Source organism: Chrysoperla carnea, chromosome 4, assembly GCF_905475395.1.
Source record: "Chrysoperla carnea chromosome 4, inChrCarn1.1, whole genome shotgun sequence".
Lineage (NCBI taxonomy): Eukaryota > Metazoa > Arthropoda > Insecta > Neuroptera > Chrysopidae > Chrysoperla > Chrysoperla carnea.
Window position 1 is genome coordinate 44101003 of NC_058340.1, and position 20694 is coordinate 44121696.

A 20694-nucleotide genomic window follows, 5' to 3' on the forward strand; every position below is an offset into this window, starting at 1 on the left:
AATTATTTTGTAAGTTCTGAACATAGAATCTGTCATATATCAAAAATTAATTCATAAACATATCCTTGAAACATTTTGTAATTCCAATATCTTCTTTGGTATTTAATGACATAAAAAAGGCAGGTTATTAAGCGAATTTATAATGTTGTCAGGCGATTCAAAATTGTTATACATAAATGAGGAAAAAATATATTTGAACCACGATAAGATTTAGCTAGAATACCCAGAAAAAAATATAATTTTAATATTTGGCTTCCTTCAGTCGGTTTTTCGATTTTGTACCCAAACATTAAAAAAGAAGCGTTACACAAATTTTCAAGTGCTTTCAAATTAGACCACAAAAACGTAGAAAAATATTAAGTTTAATTTTTTGTTTCAGGAAAAAGAAAAATTATGTACAAATAAAAACAAAGAAACGTAAAGAAAATTCATAAAATGTAAGAATAATTTGTATTTTTATTTATAAAATATAAAAAATATATAAACTTTTACAAATCAGTTATTTTAAAAAACAAAATAATTAACATTTAAAAAAAAAAAATCACAGGTCTGCGAAAAATTCCCCTATCACCTCAGATCTTCTGACAACTTTATTTTAAAAAGCAATATATCGGAAATTCGATTAATTGAAGTGGTTAGTATAAGGATGAATGATGATTTATCTTTTTTGAAACATTTTCTTCTTTTTCATATTTTGTTCTCGCATGGGTTATCACAAAGAAATCAGAGATCGATAATTTGTTGAGATATGATCAACTGAAAATTTTTTAAGAACGCAAGTGTCCCTCTTGAATAAGTATATCCTTTATTATCCCCTTGAATTCGTCGAATTTTCAAATCAGTTTTGCAAGAAAACTCGAAGTGATAGAAGTTTTTTAATTAGTAGATAAACCTGTGCATTTTTTTACTTGCAAATCTGTGTTATGTTTCACATAGACAATCACATGGTAGTTTAGGCATTTTACTTGCTGGCCATGGTAAGTAACCAGCTGTTTTAAATATCCAATAATCATAAGATACTTTACATATTAATCCAACTAAAAGTAATACCTCTGTTGCGATTATATAATAAATGTAATCAGTCCAATCGCGTGGATGTTGGCATACTTTTGATTGGCTCAATTCATATACCTTTAATGGTAAATTTTCACACCATATTTCATCATAATCAGGAATATTCTTTTGTTTTAATGTTAACCAGATCTAAAAAATAAGAAGTTTTTTTTTATAAATAAATAAAATTTTCTAATATGGAAATGGAGATGTGATTAAATTAATGAAAAAGTTTTTAATAATTTAAATTTAATCTTATCTTTTCCTAATATGTTAAATAGTGAAAAATGATTATGAGTTCTACCCAATTTTTATAAAACATTTTGATACGTGGCCGCACACTAAGAAAGTCTAACAAGCATCGGAAAGCAGATCATTAATACCTACAAAATTTTTATAATTTTTTAGGTAAGTAATGATTTGTATACAGGCTGTTTCTTAAGTAAAAAAAATTAAGACTAAATTATTGCCCGCAAACGCTTAGTTTCCAAAATACAGGGTGGTAAAATTTTAAGAAAAAATTTCTGTTTTTATATCGGTGATATCAATAAATATTTTTGTAAAATTTGATACAGACATTCTATTGCATCTGAAGGCATTTTTCGAAGTACAAAAACTTTTATTTTTACCAATGGTTTAGGGGAGAGGAGAAGTCAACGAAATATAACATTGTGTGACAATGGGTAGGAGAGGGGTCAAAAGTTTTGTCTTTATGATACTTTAATTTTAAAATTATGATAAGTGATTTAGAAGTTATGAGGGAACAGATTGACACATTTGATGTTCCTGGTTGACCCAAGGAATTATCTCAGATGTTTGCACACGCCTCCTAATAGTGTGCGGGCCCCGTTAACAACTGATTTTCATTAAAACTAATAATAAAATTCCAAATAAATATATAGCTAAATAGTTTCAATTTGTATTTTATAATTACCTTCACAGTTTTAAAAGTATTGCAATCACAAATTAAATTGTTTGATCCTAGACTTATTAAACGAGGTATTGCATAATTTCTATCAAATGTATTCGAAAGAAAATATGTTGGCAACTAAAAAAACAAAATAAAAGAAAATTTAAAAAACATACAATTTTTTTTCTATAACTTTGTTAATAAAACTTACAGTTTTTAATTTATTTGCTTTTAGACTTAGTACTGCGAAGTTATCAATAAATTTTGTACCTTCCAATATTGATATGGACGTAATTTCATTATAATCTGCGTCTAATTCTCTTATCTCTTGATAACTTGGGTCGTCGCTCAACATACTGAGAGATTCAATCTTAAATGAAAATTTATTGTTTAATACCGTATAGTTGTCAATAGTATATAATAGTCTATGATTTAAAAACATTTTCCTATAAAAAAAATTATAACAAGCGGAACTCGTTTTTCCATAAAATACATTTAAAGTGATGAAATGAATGGCATTTTTGTGGTATTTCTTCTAAAAGGGATTTTCTACTACAAATCTTTAGGCATCGATATTTCGAAAACTATGGTATATATCGAACCATTTTTCTCTTAGTTATCGTCTAATTTGCCAAGTTTTAGCAGAATATTCCCTGATAATTGGAAACGGAAGCCTTAAATAATTTCATCACTTGATTGGGAACGCCCTTAACAAGACTCAGTCCGTTTTCATAACAATAGGAGATATCCTCATGTCAAATTGGCCATATTACCCATAAAATTACATAGACCTGATACCATGACAAAATTTGTATGTGAAATTAACATTCATTAAAAAACGAAGACGTTACAAGCAATCAAAGATTGCATTCGCAGGTTGTCCATCTCTTTTTAGCAAACAAAGTTTTATATGTAATCTCTATGGCGATACCTACGTACATGAAGTCGCTAGTGGGTATCTTCCTGTTTGTTTAATTAGGAATTTTAAACGTTCATATTTTGCATACTAGTAAAAATTTTTAAAACCCCACTTCACTTTTCCATTCGTGAAGTGAGAATTCTTCATCTGAAGTGATAAAAAAATTTTAGTTCGATCCCCTATTGAATTAAACTTGATGTTGTGAGATTTTTTGCTTACCTTATTATGTGATACATTCAACATATATGTGTATGGTGGCAGTGGTGTTGGCAATGACGTTAAATTTAAATTTGAACAGTCAACACCTATTGCAGTTTTTGGAGTTTCATCTTGTATTAAAACTAGCCGATATGGTCTGCAGGTACAACTTTTATTACCAATTTTTGGACATGTTAATGCTAGCTGTAAATTAACGCGTTTGTTATTGAGTTTCTGTTTCAACTATGTCTCGAAAAAATTTAATAAACTCCACTTTTTGAGGATCTACTTATTTTAAGGCGCTAATGCTGTTCGCATACTTAAAAAAAAATTATTTATTTTTTTAGTGTACGTATAATTTATATAGAAATAAATTAGAAAACGGATCATAGAAAAATTTTTTTTTGGAATTTTATCGAAATTACTGGTTTTTGCACTGTATAGACATACTCTTCGGTTTTTGAAAAATTACAGCGTTATAGTCATCAATATGTGCGGTTCGCGGCAAATTATCACATTTAGAGAGAAAATTATATTATTTATTTTTTTATGAAAAACAAAATTTAATCGTCTAAAGTCCCGGGTCTTTTTTATAAGTAATTATTAATAAAGGAATATTAATAATTCCTTATGAACATTTTTTAACTGGGAAAATTCTAGAAAATAGGATGTCTTTGGCAAAAAATGTAATGATGCTCTTTATTCGCCATGAGAACAGTACTATCACCTTAAATTATAAAAAAAAATTGAAGCATACCTCTGCTGATAGTTCTATTTGTGAAAAAGGCATATGTTCAGTTGAATTAAACCAATGAAAAGATTTCAATTTACTCACACAATGTGTTCTATTTTGATTTTGAAATATTAATTCTTTTTTTGTATCGACCATTGCTTTATGTAAACTTAAACATTGTAATGGCTTGTTATCTGGAATATGTAAATAGATAAATAGCAAATTTTGGAAACAACTTTCAAAAAGGGTCTTACCAAAATGAGAACAAAAACAACTTTTGAAATATTTGGTTTATGAAACATTATTTTTGTTAATAGTCTCTCAATCACATAAGAAACATTCTACGGTTCCTTATCTTCATATAATGTTTGGAAAAAGAAAGGAAATAATTAATTATAAATACCTGATACATCTATCGATAAGTTTACAGCTGTCGTATAAAATTTAGGTATTGAATCTAATTGATTATTTGATAAATCTAACGTTGTTAAATTGATTAAATTGACAAATGAACGGTTTTGAATTTCTACAATACCATTACTTGATACATTTAAACATGATATTGACGTCATTTTCGGAAATGTACCAACTACTTTTCCAATGCTACCATCTGTTATGGACATTGATTTTAAACGTTTCCATGATTTGTGTGTTACATTCAAAACATCTAATGTTGCGTTTATGATATGTAATGATTCTACTTCATCTGTTGGTCCAACACCTAAAAAAATAAGTAAATATTAGCATAGGAGTAACTGGGGACGCTTTATCTTTACGGGAGATATGTGTACAACCGATTTATAAAAATTCTTACAGGCAAACTTTGTAAAACTAATACACATCCCAAATTGGCTGTTAAGCAAAGAATAATCTTTTTGATTATTCCTGTTGAAGAAACATATTTTTCCTAAATTTAATTTTCTGAAAATGCGACAAAGCCTCAAAACATACCTGCTTGCTGTAAATCCGTCGCTAATGAATACGTATTAACATTACAGCAAATAACAGCTTTACTTGAATATTTCGTACAATGCTCATTTGTATTTGAGTTAAATAATTGGGCACAAATTGATGGTGGCTGATGGAAACATTCTTGTACAACTCGTTGAGGTTTTGTTGTTGTCGTAATGGATGGTGCTAACGTTTCTGTTGTGATTATTTGATTTAATGGCTCTTCGGTTGGCTCAGCTAAACGACAATCAATGTCTATTATTATACCAATTAATATTGTTATAATGAAACATATTTCTTTTAATCTACTATTTAAAATCATCTGAAAAAAAAAACATAGGTGCTTATACTTCGAAGTAAAAATTCTATAAATAAAGTATCGAGTAATGGCTCTGAAAATTATCATGTCGGTTTTTTTATCCGCCAATATTGAAACCAATTATGTCTATCAAATTCCACTATTCCGTATCTAGGTTTTTGTTCGCCTTCCCTGCAGATGGCATGGTTTGACCTCAAAGTATGGGTAATTTATTGAATGGAGTGGAAGACGTGTGGAAAAAGTAAAGTGTTAGAACGCATCTTTGAAGGATTCGATTAATAGATAGGTCTTTATGGCTCTTTCTTATTCCTTTATCAATTGCCATTACTTACTCCTCATTTTAAAGCTTATCGTGCTCTCTAACGACGAAAACAAGACCCACGGTCTAAAAATGTACCGCATTGATTTGGTTTTTACGATTTAATTTTGTTCAGTATGTAATTTGTATATCATATCTGTAATAAAATTGCCTATACATAATAAGAATAGAAATAATAAATAGTAGAATAGAAAGCATGGGTAACGCATAGTGGAATTTCGCACGGTCGGCTTGTATTTTCTTAACTTTTTTATCAAGGATACAAATATCGGTTAAAGACAGGGGGAGGAGGCTGCTAAATTCTGAAAGTGCGGGAGGTTATGATCTAATTGAATTGACCTTATAAATAGATAAATTTTAATCACAAAATGTGTGGCGTTCACATCATATTTTCTAAGTTTTTATTTTACTACTATAAATATTTATTACTCTCGATAAATATTTGCTCAAAAATATGAAATGTAAATATAAATAAAACACACCCAAAAAATAGTAAATAAATAAATATTGTAAATAAGTGTAGGTAGACTTAACGATAAATTTATGACTCATTTAATTTTGATTATTCTTAGATAATAATGTTAATTATTAAATTATATCATACTACGTAAATATACAATTTTATTATTATAAATACAAAAATTATGTTATTTATATAAAAATAGTAAATTTTATTATGAAAATGCGAATTCTTCAATACATTTTTTATGAATCTTTTGAATAATGCGTTCTATTGATAAACAAGCGATACCAATAATAATAAAACATAAGAAGTGTACCGCAAATGGGTTCCTAGCACCTAGACCAAGAGGTCCTCTGCGCACTCTTAGGCGAAACATCTTCGGGTGAGAGATGCTGTTTTGATCAGATGAAGCTATAAGATTCTGTCAAGGCCAGATCCGAATCCAAGTTTTCGAACCTAAGCATTCTGAATCTGAGGCACTGCAGATTTCTATCACATGCTATGAAAGTGATAGTTTAATCAACAGTATGGCCCAAATTTAGTATGTGATAGAGCAAAATTAAATTTTTTGGATTCTGATGACGTCATTAAGTTAAAAAATTCGATTTTTTGATAGCACAAGCAAATTTGATCCGATCTTATTGGATTTTTTTTTGAAACCCACTAATTTTGGGCCATTCTTTTCAGTTGCGATGGCAGTTTTTCGCTAGCTATCACCTATGTGCTTAATTCCGGGACCAGGACTCCACATTCTTGAAGCTGTTAGAGCTAGGTTAATTTTGATCACAAATTTGAAAAGTATGGCCCAAATTTAATAGAATTACATACTTTATTTATCAAAATTGGTTAAAATTTGGATGTGATAGAGCAAAATTAAATTTTTTGGATTCTGATGACGTCATTAAGTTAAAAAATTCGATTTTTTGATAGCACAAGCAAATTTGATCCGATCTTATTGGATTTTTTTTTGAAACCCACTAATTTTGGGCCATTCTTTTCAGTTGCGATGCCAGTTTTTCGCTAGCTATCACCTATGTGCTTAATTCCGGGACCAGGACTCCACATTCTTGAAGCTGTTAGAGCCAGGTTAATTTTGATCACAAATTTGAAAAGTATGACCCAAATTTAATAGAATTACATACTTTATTTATCAAAATTGGATAAAATTTGGATGTGATAGAGCAAAATTAAATTTTTTGGATTCTGATGACGTCATTAAGTTAAAAAATTCGATTTTTTGATAGCACAAGCAAATTTGATCCGATCTTATTGGATTTTTTTTTGAAACCCACTAATTTTGGGCCATTCTTTTCAGTTGCGATGGCAGTTTTTCGCTAGCTATCACCTATGTGCTTAATTCCGGGACCAGGACTCCACATTCTTGAAGCTGTTAGAGCTAGGTTAATTTTGATCACAAATTTGAAAAGTATGGCCCAAATTTAATAGAATTACATACTTTATTTATCAAAATTGGTTAAAATTTGGATGTGATAGAGCAAAATTAAATTTTTTGGATTCTGATGACGTCATTAAGTTAAAAAATTCGATTTTTTGATAGCACAAGCAAATTTGATCCGATCTTATTGGATTTTTTTTTGAAACCCACTAATTTTGGGCCATTCTTTTCAGTTGCGATGCCAGTTTTTCGCTAGCTATCACCTATGTGCTTAATTCCGGGACCAGGACTCCACATTCTTGAAGCTGTTAGAGCCAGGTTAATTTTGATCACAAATTTGAAAAGTATGACCCAAATTTAATAGAATTACATACTTTATTTATCAAAATTGGATAAAATTTGGATGTGATAGAGCAAAATTAAATTTTTTGGATTCTGATGACGTCATTAAGTTAAAAAATTCGATTTTTTGATAGCACAAGCAAATTTGATCCGATCTTATTGGATTTTTTTTTGAAACCCACTAATTTTGGGCCATTCTTTTCAGTTGCGATGCCAGTTTTTCGCTAGCTATCACCTATGTGCTTAATTCCGGGACCAGGACTCCACATTCTTGAAGCTGTTAGAGCTAGGTTAATTTTGATCACAAATTTGAAAAGTATGACCCAAATTTAGTAGGATTTCATACTTAGTTTATCAAAATTGCCAATATGGTACTTTTTAACAGCGAGTATATTAATAATAATTATAATTTTAATCCAATTTTGTTTGTATTACTCTGTATTATTTAATTTATTTATTTTCAACAAAATATTGATTTTGGAGGTTAATCAGTTCCTTATACAGAATACCTCAGTATCATTTAGGAGAGTAATGAGTTCCTTGTTTTGCTCGGAACCGTAGAGAGAAATCAATACTTTAATTTGATACTCTATCATTTGAATAAATTTAAAAAGTTTGTCAATAAAATGTACAGACTCTTTTAGAGATAAAATGATACGATAATGGCGACTTTACCCCATTTTGCCTTTACTCATATGACCGATTCCGATATATATAAGGCGCAATATAAATACTTGCCACCCCTCGTTACAGTCCTGGCTGTAGGTAGGTACAGCAAGGTTGAGCAAAATCTAGGTTCAGTGTAAACAGTTTGAGCTTCAGTTTCTAATGTCCATTACAATATCTGCGGAAAATTCATCAATCGCATTTTTATTTAATAATGTCTATATTAAGTACTAATATTTACCTAAAGTTGTAAAAATACAACGTTAATTAAATTAACAAATATTTGATGATAAATATAAAAATTTGTTAAAAATACTATTAGAACATTTTTACTCGAGTTAATAAGGGTAAATTTTACCAATAACCTGGAAAAATTGACTCTGATTTTCATAATTTATAACAAAAAATGTTCTTTATGATATTTGAACCAAACATCAAAAAACCAAAGTTTTGTGAATAATCACCCCCAAAAAAACATAATAATGAGGATGATAACTAAATTTTTTTTATCACGCCAGGCGAAGAATTCTCTCTGTACGGACAGAAAAGTGAAGTTGGTTTTTGAAAATCTTAAGAAGTACGCAAAATATGAACGTTTAAATTCCTAATTAAACAAAGAGGAAGGTATAGAATATGACGCCATTACACGGTATCGCCATATAATATATATAAAACTTCGTTTTTTAATCCATTTTAATTTAACTTTTAAATTTTAAGTAATGGATAATTTATTGGACTATTTGATTTGTGGAAAATTATTATATATAATGCCAGTTTTAAGTTTTTCCTATCATTAAGCTAAAAATCACATGCCAATTCCCATTAAGGTCCTTATAGTGATTTTTAGGGCTTAATTATGGAAAAATTTTAAAGCCCTTATATATGGATTCAGCGACCCCAAAAATTAATGTATAATTTAAAGAAATTTTAATGTTTTATTAGGGGATGACTATACTCCCATCCCCTAAATATACCCAGTCCACAAAACTAAAGAGTGGTAGAGTTTAGTTCAAATATCATTAAAAAAATATGAAAATCGATGTTTCGATGTGAGTCAATTTTTCCAGATCATTTGGTTTTATTGACTCGGGTATTTTAAATATTCTATTTTTATATCAAAAGGTGGTAATAAAACTGTGTTATCTATTCAGTTTTAAAAGATATAATTAGTATCTAGTAAATATACTTCCTTAACTTGTTTTGTTTTGCTCCGAAATTAAATGATAAGTTAATTAATTGTCAAGGTAAAAAATTTTAAATAGATAATTTATTCTATTTTTGATTGAGGTCGTCTCTAAACCATAGAACACTTTTTTGTCGAGTCAGACTGACCTATCATAACCACTCCACTGTTACAATAGCATTTCACATTAATATATTTGAATAAAATTTCCAAAATTGAAATATTTTTGAAAAACAAAATACGAGTACATCATAACTAAATATTTGAAACTTCTGTATTATAAATTGCTCTTTCAATTTATCATAAGTATTTAATTCTTATGTATAAAACAAAGAAACATACAATTTACTGTGGGATACGTGCGCAATCAGATCATTTATTAGTTGTTTGCAGTGTTGTCAACTTAGTAGTTTTACCACTAAAACTAGTGGTTTTTTCTACTATTTTTCTACCTTTAGTGGGAAAATAATTTAATATTTTAATATCATTTCTAGCAATATTATTGCTCTCTAGTTGTTTTTTAGAGGTTTTCTATGGCCTGTTCAGTGGGCCTTAGAGTTGAAAGTTAGCAACACTGGTTGTTTGTGTGTATACGTATCGACAGCTGGCTTAAGGCATCATAGGGCTTTGGAGAAGCGGAAAGTTTAAAAAGAGTTGTTTAAAAGATTTTATTAACTTTGTTAATGGAATTCGTATTACCAATTTAACGTTTTAAAACAATATCTGTGAAAGTACCTATACCTAACGTAATTGAATGTTATTATGCATTTTAAAATATTATTAATGATAACATTCCCCTCATTTATCAAAGGAAACAACTCAATATAAACAAATTATACGGGTCTAAAATGTAACTATAACACATTAATAGCATTAACAGATGAAATGAGCCTCAATGAAATGAGAGTCATATAATTCATGTCTTTGTTAAACGTATAATATTTTTATAAATCTTAATACATTTTAATTAATAAATTACAACTATTGTTCGCATTATTAGGGTTCCGTATCATAATTCAAATCGATAAACAATGGTCGAATTAAACGCTGATATGTACAAACATAGTTAAACGCCGTTACTTGAATCTCGATAACGAAAAAACTTCTGTAAATTAAGATGTTTGTCTTTCTAAAGTACTGTAAACAAGTTTTGGATTGTATACGTTGTGTGCACAGTAATGGTAGGTTCACACGATACCAACTTCACACAGACTTCTATAGAATTTTGTCTGCGCAACAAATCAGTGCAAACAAAAGTCAGTATGATGGTAAGTAAAGTCTTATAAGAGTACCTAAATACACACTGAGTGTAAACAAACAACTGTCTGAGTTAATTATTGAAATATCCTGTATAAAAAGTGTTGGGTGTCAGTGCTTGCATTATTTTTAATAAATTGGAAAAACTATCACATATAGGCGGCCCTTCGGCCGCAACTTGTTTTGTTTTGGCAAATTTTCGAAAGTAATTTTTAGTTTTCGAAATTAATTCACAAGACCGCGAGTTTGGAGAAAATAGACACCAAAATTTTGTCCTAATTTGGGCTGTCACGGAAAAACAATGATATTTACGGAAAATTATTTCAAACAAAAGTTTTTTACCTCTCACGGTTTACAAGATGGGCCCTTCGTAACCAAGACGCAATTGACCGATGTTGCTCATTTACGAAATCAAATTCACTTTTTACGTCCTGAGCACGTTATAAAAATTCCAGCTCGATATCTCTTTTCGTTTTTGTGTTGTCGTGCTGACAGATGGGCAAACGAGCGGACGGATAAACGGAAATGGTGATCATACGAACACCTATACCAAAATTTTGCTCATATCACAAATATTTCTAAGCGTTACAAAATTGGGACTAAAATTAGTATATCTTGATATATATTTCACTAGCGATCAGCCCCGGCTTCGCACGGGTGCAATGCTCATAGTAAATATACTACAGAATGTCTTTATATACAAAAATGTGTTTATTTACGACATCACATTGGAAACCTCTAAAATTATCAGTGTTAAATTATAAACCTTTCTCTTGAATCACTCTATCAATTAAAAAATCTCATCAAAATCCGTTGTGTAGTTTTAAAGGTCTAAGCATAGGGACAGGCAGCGGAAGCAACTTGTTTTTTAACTATGTAATGATATTATACAAGGTATATATTTCACAAGCTTGCAGTGAAATAATGAATAATTTATAACTATACTATTTAATTGTTTGTATACATACAGTATAAATTGTGCGATGAATTTAAAATTATGTTAATATAGTTATTTCTTTGAATCACCACCATAGTTTAACTTAGAATTTTTAATTTCTAAGTAATTTTTCTTTTTTCGTTTTTGAATTATCGAGTTGGCATACGGACGGACAACCGAAAATCGATTAATTAGGTGAATTTATTAAAACCTATACCAAAATTTTATTCGTAGCATCAATATTTTTAAGCGTTACAAACTTGGGACTATTATTTAGCAGTTTTTATACCTTGCATATTACATATATACATGGTATAAAAACTCACTTTTAATTTAGCAGCAGCATTTAGTGGTCCAATAGCACGTTAAATTTCAATGGAAAAAATCATTTAATATGGGAAAATTCGGCGATATCATATATTTTCAACATAAAATATTTTTTTACTATTGCCTTAAATAACTGCAACCGCAATTGTTGTGGTTAGTACCGAACTTGAGTGCAAGTGACTTTATGACTAATTAAAAAATGGTTTTATTATTTGTAATTGAATTAAGAAACGTTATTAATTAAGATAATTAAAGTGAACATAAAGAGTTAAATGAATTTGTTTAATACTATTATTATTTTCAATTAGATTATATTATTTTATTGATGTTTATCTTTTTGAACTTGTAAATAAAAAATCTGAGATTTATATTTTGTTTAACATTTAATTTAATAAAATAGTTTTTTACTTATTTAATTAAATGTCGGCAAGGATTTATAATTAAATATAATTTGTAACTAAGTAGCCTGATTTGTTTTCTTATTTACTTAAGTTTTTATTACTATTTTCGTTTCTATTGAGTGTATACTCGATATAGTCGCACTAAGGAATCTGGGTCGTGCTAGTATTTATGATTAATACATCAAAATTTTGAGCTATCCACGAAATTAAAAATTTTCTAGCCCCCTAAAGAGATACTATCGGCCATAAAAACTTTCGTAAGTCATTTGACACTACCCTGACAACAGTCTCCCATTATTTCCAACCATTCTGAAATGATTGTCAAATATTAAGCCTGGTTATAGACATATTTGAGAAAACTGCCAGTGTTATTTCGGACTTTTTGTGAAAAAAATTGGAGACTCCTTTTTCCTCTTAAAAGAAATTCTGCCCACGGCGATTTAGCATACTTGGTTTGCCCTATTTTATGGTACAGCATCCTTACTACCGCCACTTAGGCTATTACATAAGGGTTTGGCCGTACATGTGAAAATTAAGAATATAAAAATATAATAAAGAAGTGTTGTTTTCATTATCAGCCATTAGAAATTTTCCTATCAAAAGACAATTTTCATATTGATTCTTTAAATTACGGTCAGTTTAATCATTCCCATGCAAACCATTTTTATGCGAATAATTTTCAATTACAGTGGAGCTTGGTTAAGTGGGGCTTAGATAAGTGAGAAATCTCCGTAAATGGAACTCATGCAGAGGTCCCAATACTTGGACACTGAATTGTCTCTGTTAGTGGGACGAAGCAAACCAATATATCTGGGAATCGTTCTTTCGATTTTATCGTCCTAGTTACCTCTATAACTGAAACAGCGAGAGAATTTTATATGCATTAATCATTGTAATTGAGAACTGAGATGACAAAGTTTTGTTTGTTTACTTACTTACTCATAGTCTACTCGCAAATTCCGCACTCAACTAATTTTGAGCCTCAATGACTACTATCATACGGATGTTTATTTGAAAAATGCCAAAACGAAGGCTCAAATCGTTATCAGTACTTGAAAAATTGAAGTTAATATCCGTTTATGAAAGTGAGAAGACACGTGATGAAGTCTGTGTCAAATTTAATATGCCAAAATCTATTCTTTCTGGAATAATTCAGAATAAATATAATCTCAATGTTCTGAAGGACAAGGAAAACTAAAACGTGCACGTTTATTAGAATATCCTGAACTCGAACAGTTACCAAAACATATTTGATAAAATTAATAACATCGAAAAACATTTAATGGCTGATACTTCCAAAATAACCACTTAACCAGATTTTACTGTAATAAACAGTGGAAATTTTTAATGAATAATTTAAACAGATGCGCATCGTCAATATTTTAGAAATGAAAATTATGTTTATTTAAAATATATTTGCATACATAAATTGTATAATTAGATATATCTATTTATCATGCAATAAAACATAAATTTTTATTGTCTTTAAAAATAACTTTTGTGAACTTCGATTATCAAACAAACAAAAATTTTGGCATCAGTGAACCCAGCAGTACTTTTTGTTTAATTACTTTTCTTTGTACGAGTGACTGATCATCTCTATATATTACGGATTAAATAGGTTATTGTACTTCTTAATCAATTACAGTAAAATTTATATCCTGCAACTTTGCTTATTATAAATAATTCCATTTTATAATAATACTAGCAGGTTCCCATCCGCTTCGCTCGATAATTTTAACTTTAGATTGAAAACAAAGACTACCGCGTTAAAGACACTTCACTTCCCTGGCTTTCAAATATTCCCACTTTTGTTCACAAATTCAAGGATTTTTTAATTAATAAAATACGGCCCATTTTGCTCGCTGATAATGTAGCTTTTTATAGGTACAGAATTTTTAAAATCGGTCCAGTAGTTTTTTCAGTTCCATTACAAACAAACAAAAAATCAAATCTTTTCTCTTTATATAATTAGTGAAGACTAACCAACAACTTTCATATTTTGACACGCTGAGTCAAATTTTGTGTTTTGGAAGATAAATATCTTTGGGAAAATTCGATTTTCAGAAAATATGATCAGAAGTTAAGTATATTGTAGTAGGTACAAATTATTTTCTACAACTTTCATAATGATAAATACCTATTTTCTAATTTACTAAAATTGAGAAATTCCTAATGTTTTTTCTTTACCCTTCTCTTAAACCACCTTTAACGCAATTTTAATAAGGATCAAACTGATCACATCATTTTTTTTTTTACTTGCCAAAAATTTGAACATAAACACACGCATACATCCAATTTTGTAAAAAGTGCATAATGTAAGCAAAGTTTCAAATTAGAAACTTTGAAATGTGAACATTTCAAACGTTATAATATCTAAAATCCTGTATTCCAATTTTGTAATCACGAATTGTCTATGAGAGAAAATCGACATTCAACGTTATCAATTTCAAACAAATTCTATTGTAGCAATTGAGTAAAAAAACTAATTGGATGAGACACGAGGGAAAATTAAAAAAACTAGAATTATTTACTTACGAATTATTCAAAGAGCTAAAAACTTATTAGGAAGTACTTAATAATTTTAGTTTCGTAGTTAAATTTTTTTCAAAACAGTTTTGAAATAAATTAATTACATAATTTATCTACCTATGTATTTTTTTAATAGACAAGTGACAAATTTTTTTGTTTACTATTAGAGGATATAATTTCTCTTCAATATGCTTTGAGGTCGATAAACATTAAAATTAATTACACAAAAAAACAAACATTAATTTCAATTATTTTAGAAATTAATCCAAGGTTTTATAAAATTATTGTATACATCAGAATTTTGTTTGATAACAAGGGTACTTGTTAGACATAAAATATTATTTTAGTACAATTTATTATTGAAATCAACATTCCAAAGCGTGCGATTATTTTTATATATTACAAAAATAAAAAGTTACTCATATCAACAAAAAGCGATAAAATTAATTAATTAATTGTCTTACTGTTTTGTTGAAATGAACAACACACTCATGAATTTAAATATTTCTCATACATATTATTAATTATTATATTTTTAAAACAAAGAAAAATCTATAATAATTTGTCGAACCATCTTCACCACACTACACAAGTGAGTGTACTGAAATCAAATATAACATGCATGTCTAGGAATAATACAAAAATTTTCTGGCTTTAAATTAAGTCATTGATTCTCAGTAACATTTTTTTTTATTTGTGATTCCATTTATATAGATATTGTTATGATTAGTTGACAAAAATATTTTCATATTATTTTATCTACCAACTTTGAAAAGTATTATTAATTAATAATAATAAATTATTAATAAAACAACTTCTCTAATATAAAAATACACCTGCAATAAATTATTATAAACTCAAAACAAACTTATACGCATGCGTTAAATGTAAATTAAAATTGATAAATATGAAAATATTTGTTCACCACAAAAAAATCAATAATTTTCCATTAAAAAATGTAATATCATATACCTTTAATAACTTTACCATCATAATAATGTGTTTTGCACCTATAAAATAAAATTTTATAAAATCGAAATAATTTAAAAAATAAAAACAATTACAAATCAACAACATGCGCAATGCAAATTTTATTTAACACGTGTTTTTCATTTTTTTTAATGTCAAAAATTACAGGTTATGTTGTTTAAAGTAAAAGAAAAAGAGACTAAATTTAAAAAATGCCTGCGATTTCAAATAAAGATAATGTTTTAACATATAAAGGGAGTAATTTTTTAAGACAACGTCTTCTATTATCAACCTTAAGTGGAAAAGCAGTGAGAATTATTGAAATAAGACAATTAGATCATGAACCTGGTTTGAAAGAATTTGAAGTAAGCTTAATACGCTTACTTGATAAAGTTACAAATGGAACAACGGTAGAATTAAATGAAACTGGTACTTCCTTGTACTATAACCCAGGATTATTAATTGGAGGTTCTATCGAACATGAATGCTCCTTACAGCGAGGAATTGGTAAGTAACATACGATAATGTTTTACTTTTTGTTTCTACAATATCCATGATTGTTTTAGGATATTATTTAGAAGTACTAATGTGCCTTGGACCTTTCTGCAAAGTACCAATAAATGCTACACTCAGGGGAATCACTAATAGTCCCATGGAAATATCAGTGGATCACTTTAAATCGGCGGGGTTATCATTACTCAAAAGATTTCTTGTAGTTGACGATGGTTTATATTTTAAAATAAATAAACGTGGTATGCGACCACTAGGAGGTGGTGAAGTTACGTTTAAATGTCCTGTACGTAAACAATTACGTCCTATACAATTTATGACGTATGGAAAAGTGAAACGAATTCGTGGTACAGTGTATGTTTGCCGAATGTCACCTGCATTTGCAAATCGTATGGTTGATACTGCTAAGGGTGTCATGCTAAAGTTTTTACCTGATGTTTATATAAATACAGATCCGTATAAAGGTAAAGAGGCTGGAAAAAGTACTGGATTTGGTATTAATTTAGTTGCTGAGACGAATACAGATGTTTTTTATAGTGCGGAACAGGTAATTTACGTTGATAAACCTATTTTTATAGTGAATTTTTTATGTTTCATGGAAATACTCTCTCATATATGATATTCGAAGAGATTTCATTTTTAAATTAGAGCAGATCATTTAATTTTTGCTGTAAAAATAATGTAATTATGATGGAAGCTTTAAGTCTTTCAATTTTTTTTGATCATTGATTGATGACGTAATTATAGATAATTTTCAAAAATTTGAATAGGGCACGATTCCGGTATCTTTTTAAATACACTCTATTCTGGGAAAACCATATTTTATAATAATGGATCCATTAAACTCTCAAGGGGCTAATTAGACTTGAATTGATAAAAATCTTACCGAAAAAGAATTGTGGCTGGGGTAAAACCATGTGAATTTCTTTTCGGGTCGAAAATTTTATTTATTCATCGGTTATATGATAAAATTATGGTAATTGGTGTACGCCCTTGTGTAAATATTTCAAACGAAAGGCTTAAAAAGCTTTAATAATTCTGAAAAATTCTTCTTCAGTATTAGTAAGAATTTTTAAGTCTTTTGAGGAATTTATTTAGATAAAATTTTGGTTTAAAGTTCCATATTTTCATATATATAGTGTCTGCGAAAAAACATCGAATTTGGAATCTAAATAGCTCATTTACAAATTTGTATTTTCTAGTTTTGGAATCTATTGCTCAAAATTTTTATTACCCTCTCCCGTTTTGCACGGAGGGTTTTAAAAATGAGAAATGTTGTCCCTAAATTTTATATAAAGTTTAGAAGCGTACCAAAATTTTAAAAATTATTTTACAAGAAATTTAGTTAAAATTACTTGAAAGTTTGATTATTTTTCTTGAAAATGTGCTATGCAAATTCCCGTACGATCTTTTTGGACCAAGATATTCGAAAATGGTGTCCTCTGTTTTAGTTAAATCATTTAAGTGAATTTTTGTAAAACAAGTGAAAACAAACAATTGACTGAATTAATTGTTGAAATACCATGTATAGACAGTTTTGATGACGCAATCGTTTGTTTTTTGACGTCACGTAAATAAAGAAAGATTTCCACTCTTAAATAGCCACACACACATAACTGATATTCCCATATTAATACATACTACAAAATTTTCACCTAATTAGCGCCCTCGTGGGTAAACAGTGATGTTTACGAGAAAATATTTCAAACAAAAGTTGTTTATTTTTTTATAAGGAACATTTTTTACATTTAAACATTTGTTCTATCTCTAACGGTTTACAAGATGGGTCCTACGGACCCAAGACCCAATTGACCTATGTTGCTCATTTACGAACTCGACCTCACTTTTTACGTCTTAAGTACACTATAAAAATTTCCGCTTGATATTTCTTCGTTTTTAGTAATCGTGATGGCAGGCGGACAGACGACAGACAGACAGACATACGGAAATGGACTAATTAGGTGATTCTATGGACACCTAAACGTAAAATTTTTTTCGTAGCATCAATATTTTTAAGCGTTACAAACATGGGACTAAACTTAATATACTATGTATATTTCATATACATAGTATAAAAATATTATCAAACATACGGTAAATTTATTTAAGTAAAACTAATTTCTATTTCTAATTTTAGATATCAAATGTAGCAAATGAAGGTGCTGATCTTTCAATACCAGAAGATTTAGGTGAATCATGTGCAAATAAATTATTAGACGAAATTTTCCGTGGAGGATGTGTAGACTCAGCGTATCAATATGTAGTTGCCTTATTTATGGCATTAGGACAAAAAGATGTCTCAAAATTTGTAATTGGTCCTTTGTCTGAGTACACAATTACTTTTTTACAACATTTAAGAGAATTTTTTGGTGTTACTTTTAAACTTGATCATCAAATTGATGAAGATGATGATGATGAAAATGGTGTCAGTCAAGGAGCTGATAAGGTTATATTAACTTGTATTGGTATTGGATATACGAATTTGAATAAAAGAGTTTTATAAATTAAAAAATGTCGTTTTATTTTCCATCTACACCCGGGGATTCTACCAATCGACTAAAAAAATTATGATAGTCGATTTTATTTTATTATATTCTCTGTTTATTTCAAGATATGAAATTTCCAATTAATTGAATTTTACATCTGACATCTTCTTCGAAAAATACTATGGATTTTATATTGGTAAACGAAATTTTCATGAAAATTGGATATAAACATTTTAATCAATTTTTTAACACTTCCCCTAAGGGGAAACCACTTGGGAACAGGGGGAGGTTCAAAATTTGGCTCATCATGCAAGGTCGTAAAGTCAATAAAAACAAGATACTCGTATGTCGAGTAAGAGAACGTTTTATTATGTCAAATGTCATACTCAGTCACTATTGTTCAATAAGTTAATTCTGCGAGGCACAGAAAAAAACTTTTCCAATCGCATCGACCTATACTTCGCTATGTATGTTGAGCGAGGCTAAGCCGTTTAACCGACATATGAAGCAAAATTGTAAAGGAGCTTTCATTCGTTGCTGTTTTCATAGGCAAAACTGCCAGAACGCGAAGGATTTGCTAGACATTTGGAAACGTATCTTCATTGCAATCAAAATTTGATAAATATCGCGATGATTTAAAAATCGAAATGTGTCAAAAACACATCGCGATTGACGCTATGTAGATTGTGGTACGGAAATAATCTTCAACTGAATGAATATGTGTTAATATTCGAGCGTTGAGTATGTTTTTGACCCTAGCCTTAGTTTCCGCAATTTCATGAGTATTGATAGCAGATTGCACTAACGGTATTGAAAATTTTTCAGAACCCTTCTGCAGGAGTATGTTAATAGTTCAAATTTATGTGGAGAGAATCTTAATGGGGGATATTTTTCTTAATATATTTTTATATTCATCTAGACAGAAAATAATAAAATTTCAAATAGGTCTCCATACTTAGATCCACATTTCATTTCACACCTGTTCTAACATTAATAAACGCACAATTATTAATAAACTAGGTCATAAGGTTATAATAATAAATAATTATTTTTAATGTTTTTTATGCTTCTTAGGTATTTACTTCATTCAAGTGTAAAAAAAAAAATGAATGAGTATTGCGTGTAACGATGCAACTGCCATAATAATTGCTTTAAGATAATTTGAATATAGTCAATGATATCTGAATTGTATGAAGCATGGAAAATTATGTAGATCTGAGATCTCTATTTAAAAAATAATATAATTTAGGTTAACGAACTAGGTATGAGATAAAATGATAAAAATATACTTTCCGTGGAATGTAAAATTTTGAAATAATACTTCTTAACACATTCTGCTAGAGGGTTTAATTTAGATTTTCTCAAAAATTTATTTCAAAAACGAATTTAATCGTGAATAAATGCATCTTCAGGTTAGAAAAATTTTCAATCCGGAAACTTTTTTTTAAAAACTATTTATGTAGGCAACTTTCTATGCGTATTAGTAAATCATAGTCACTAAAAACCAAGTAAACAAAACATTTATCCCATTGCGTTTCAAGTGGTTATATTTAGTCGCTCTTTAAAAAATATAATAAAGTTTCCCTTTTAAAAAGTCATTATTTTAAGGAATAGTCAAAGACCTTATATCTCCTTGCCATACATTATACTGCTCGGCAGCTCGTTTGAGAATCTTAAAATTTGATATGATATTTTCTCGACTTTTTCATTCTCTATCACTAGTAAGTAATTTGATAAAAAACAAAATTCGAAGGGATTTGACGATCGAAGATCGAACAGCTAATTCCTGAGATATCCCGGAGTAATTACAATATCGATATCCT

The 20694-nt window shown here is 28.9% G+C and overlaps 2 protein-coding genes across 2 annotated transcripts; one reads left to right on the top strand and one right to left on the bottom strand.

Moving 5' to 3' along the window:
- Positions 1–507: 507 nt before the first annotated feature.
- LOC123297447 (protein halfway) lies at positions 508–15496 on the bottom strand. Its single transcript, XM_044879111.1, has 8 exons — positions 15371–15496; positions 4765–5086; positions 4217–4534; positions 3838–4007; positions 3102–3284; positions 2175–2333; positions 1988–2101; positions 508–1203 (listed from the first exon to the last, which is right to left on the bottom strand). The coding sequence occupies exons 2-8, from the start codon at positions 5084–5086 to the stop codon at positions 922–924; spliced, it is 1548 nt and encodes a 515-aa protein (XP_044735046.1). The 5' UTR covers positions 15371–15496; the 3' UTR covers positions 508–921.
- Positions 15497–16048: 552 nt separating this feature from the next.
- LOC123298026 (probable RNA 3'-terminal phosphate cyclase-like protein) lies at positions 16049–18891 on the top strand. Its single transcript, XM_044879896.1, has 3 exons — positions 16049–16382; positions 16442–16932; positions 18523–18891. The coding sequence occupies exons 1-3, from the start codon at positions 16088–16090 to the stop codon at positions 18886–18888; spliced, it is 1152 nt and encodes a 383-aa protein (XP_044735831.1). The 5' UTR covers positions 16049–16087; the 3' UTR covers positions 18889–18891.
- The last annotated feature ends 1803 nt before the right edge of the window (positions 18892–20694 follow it).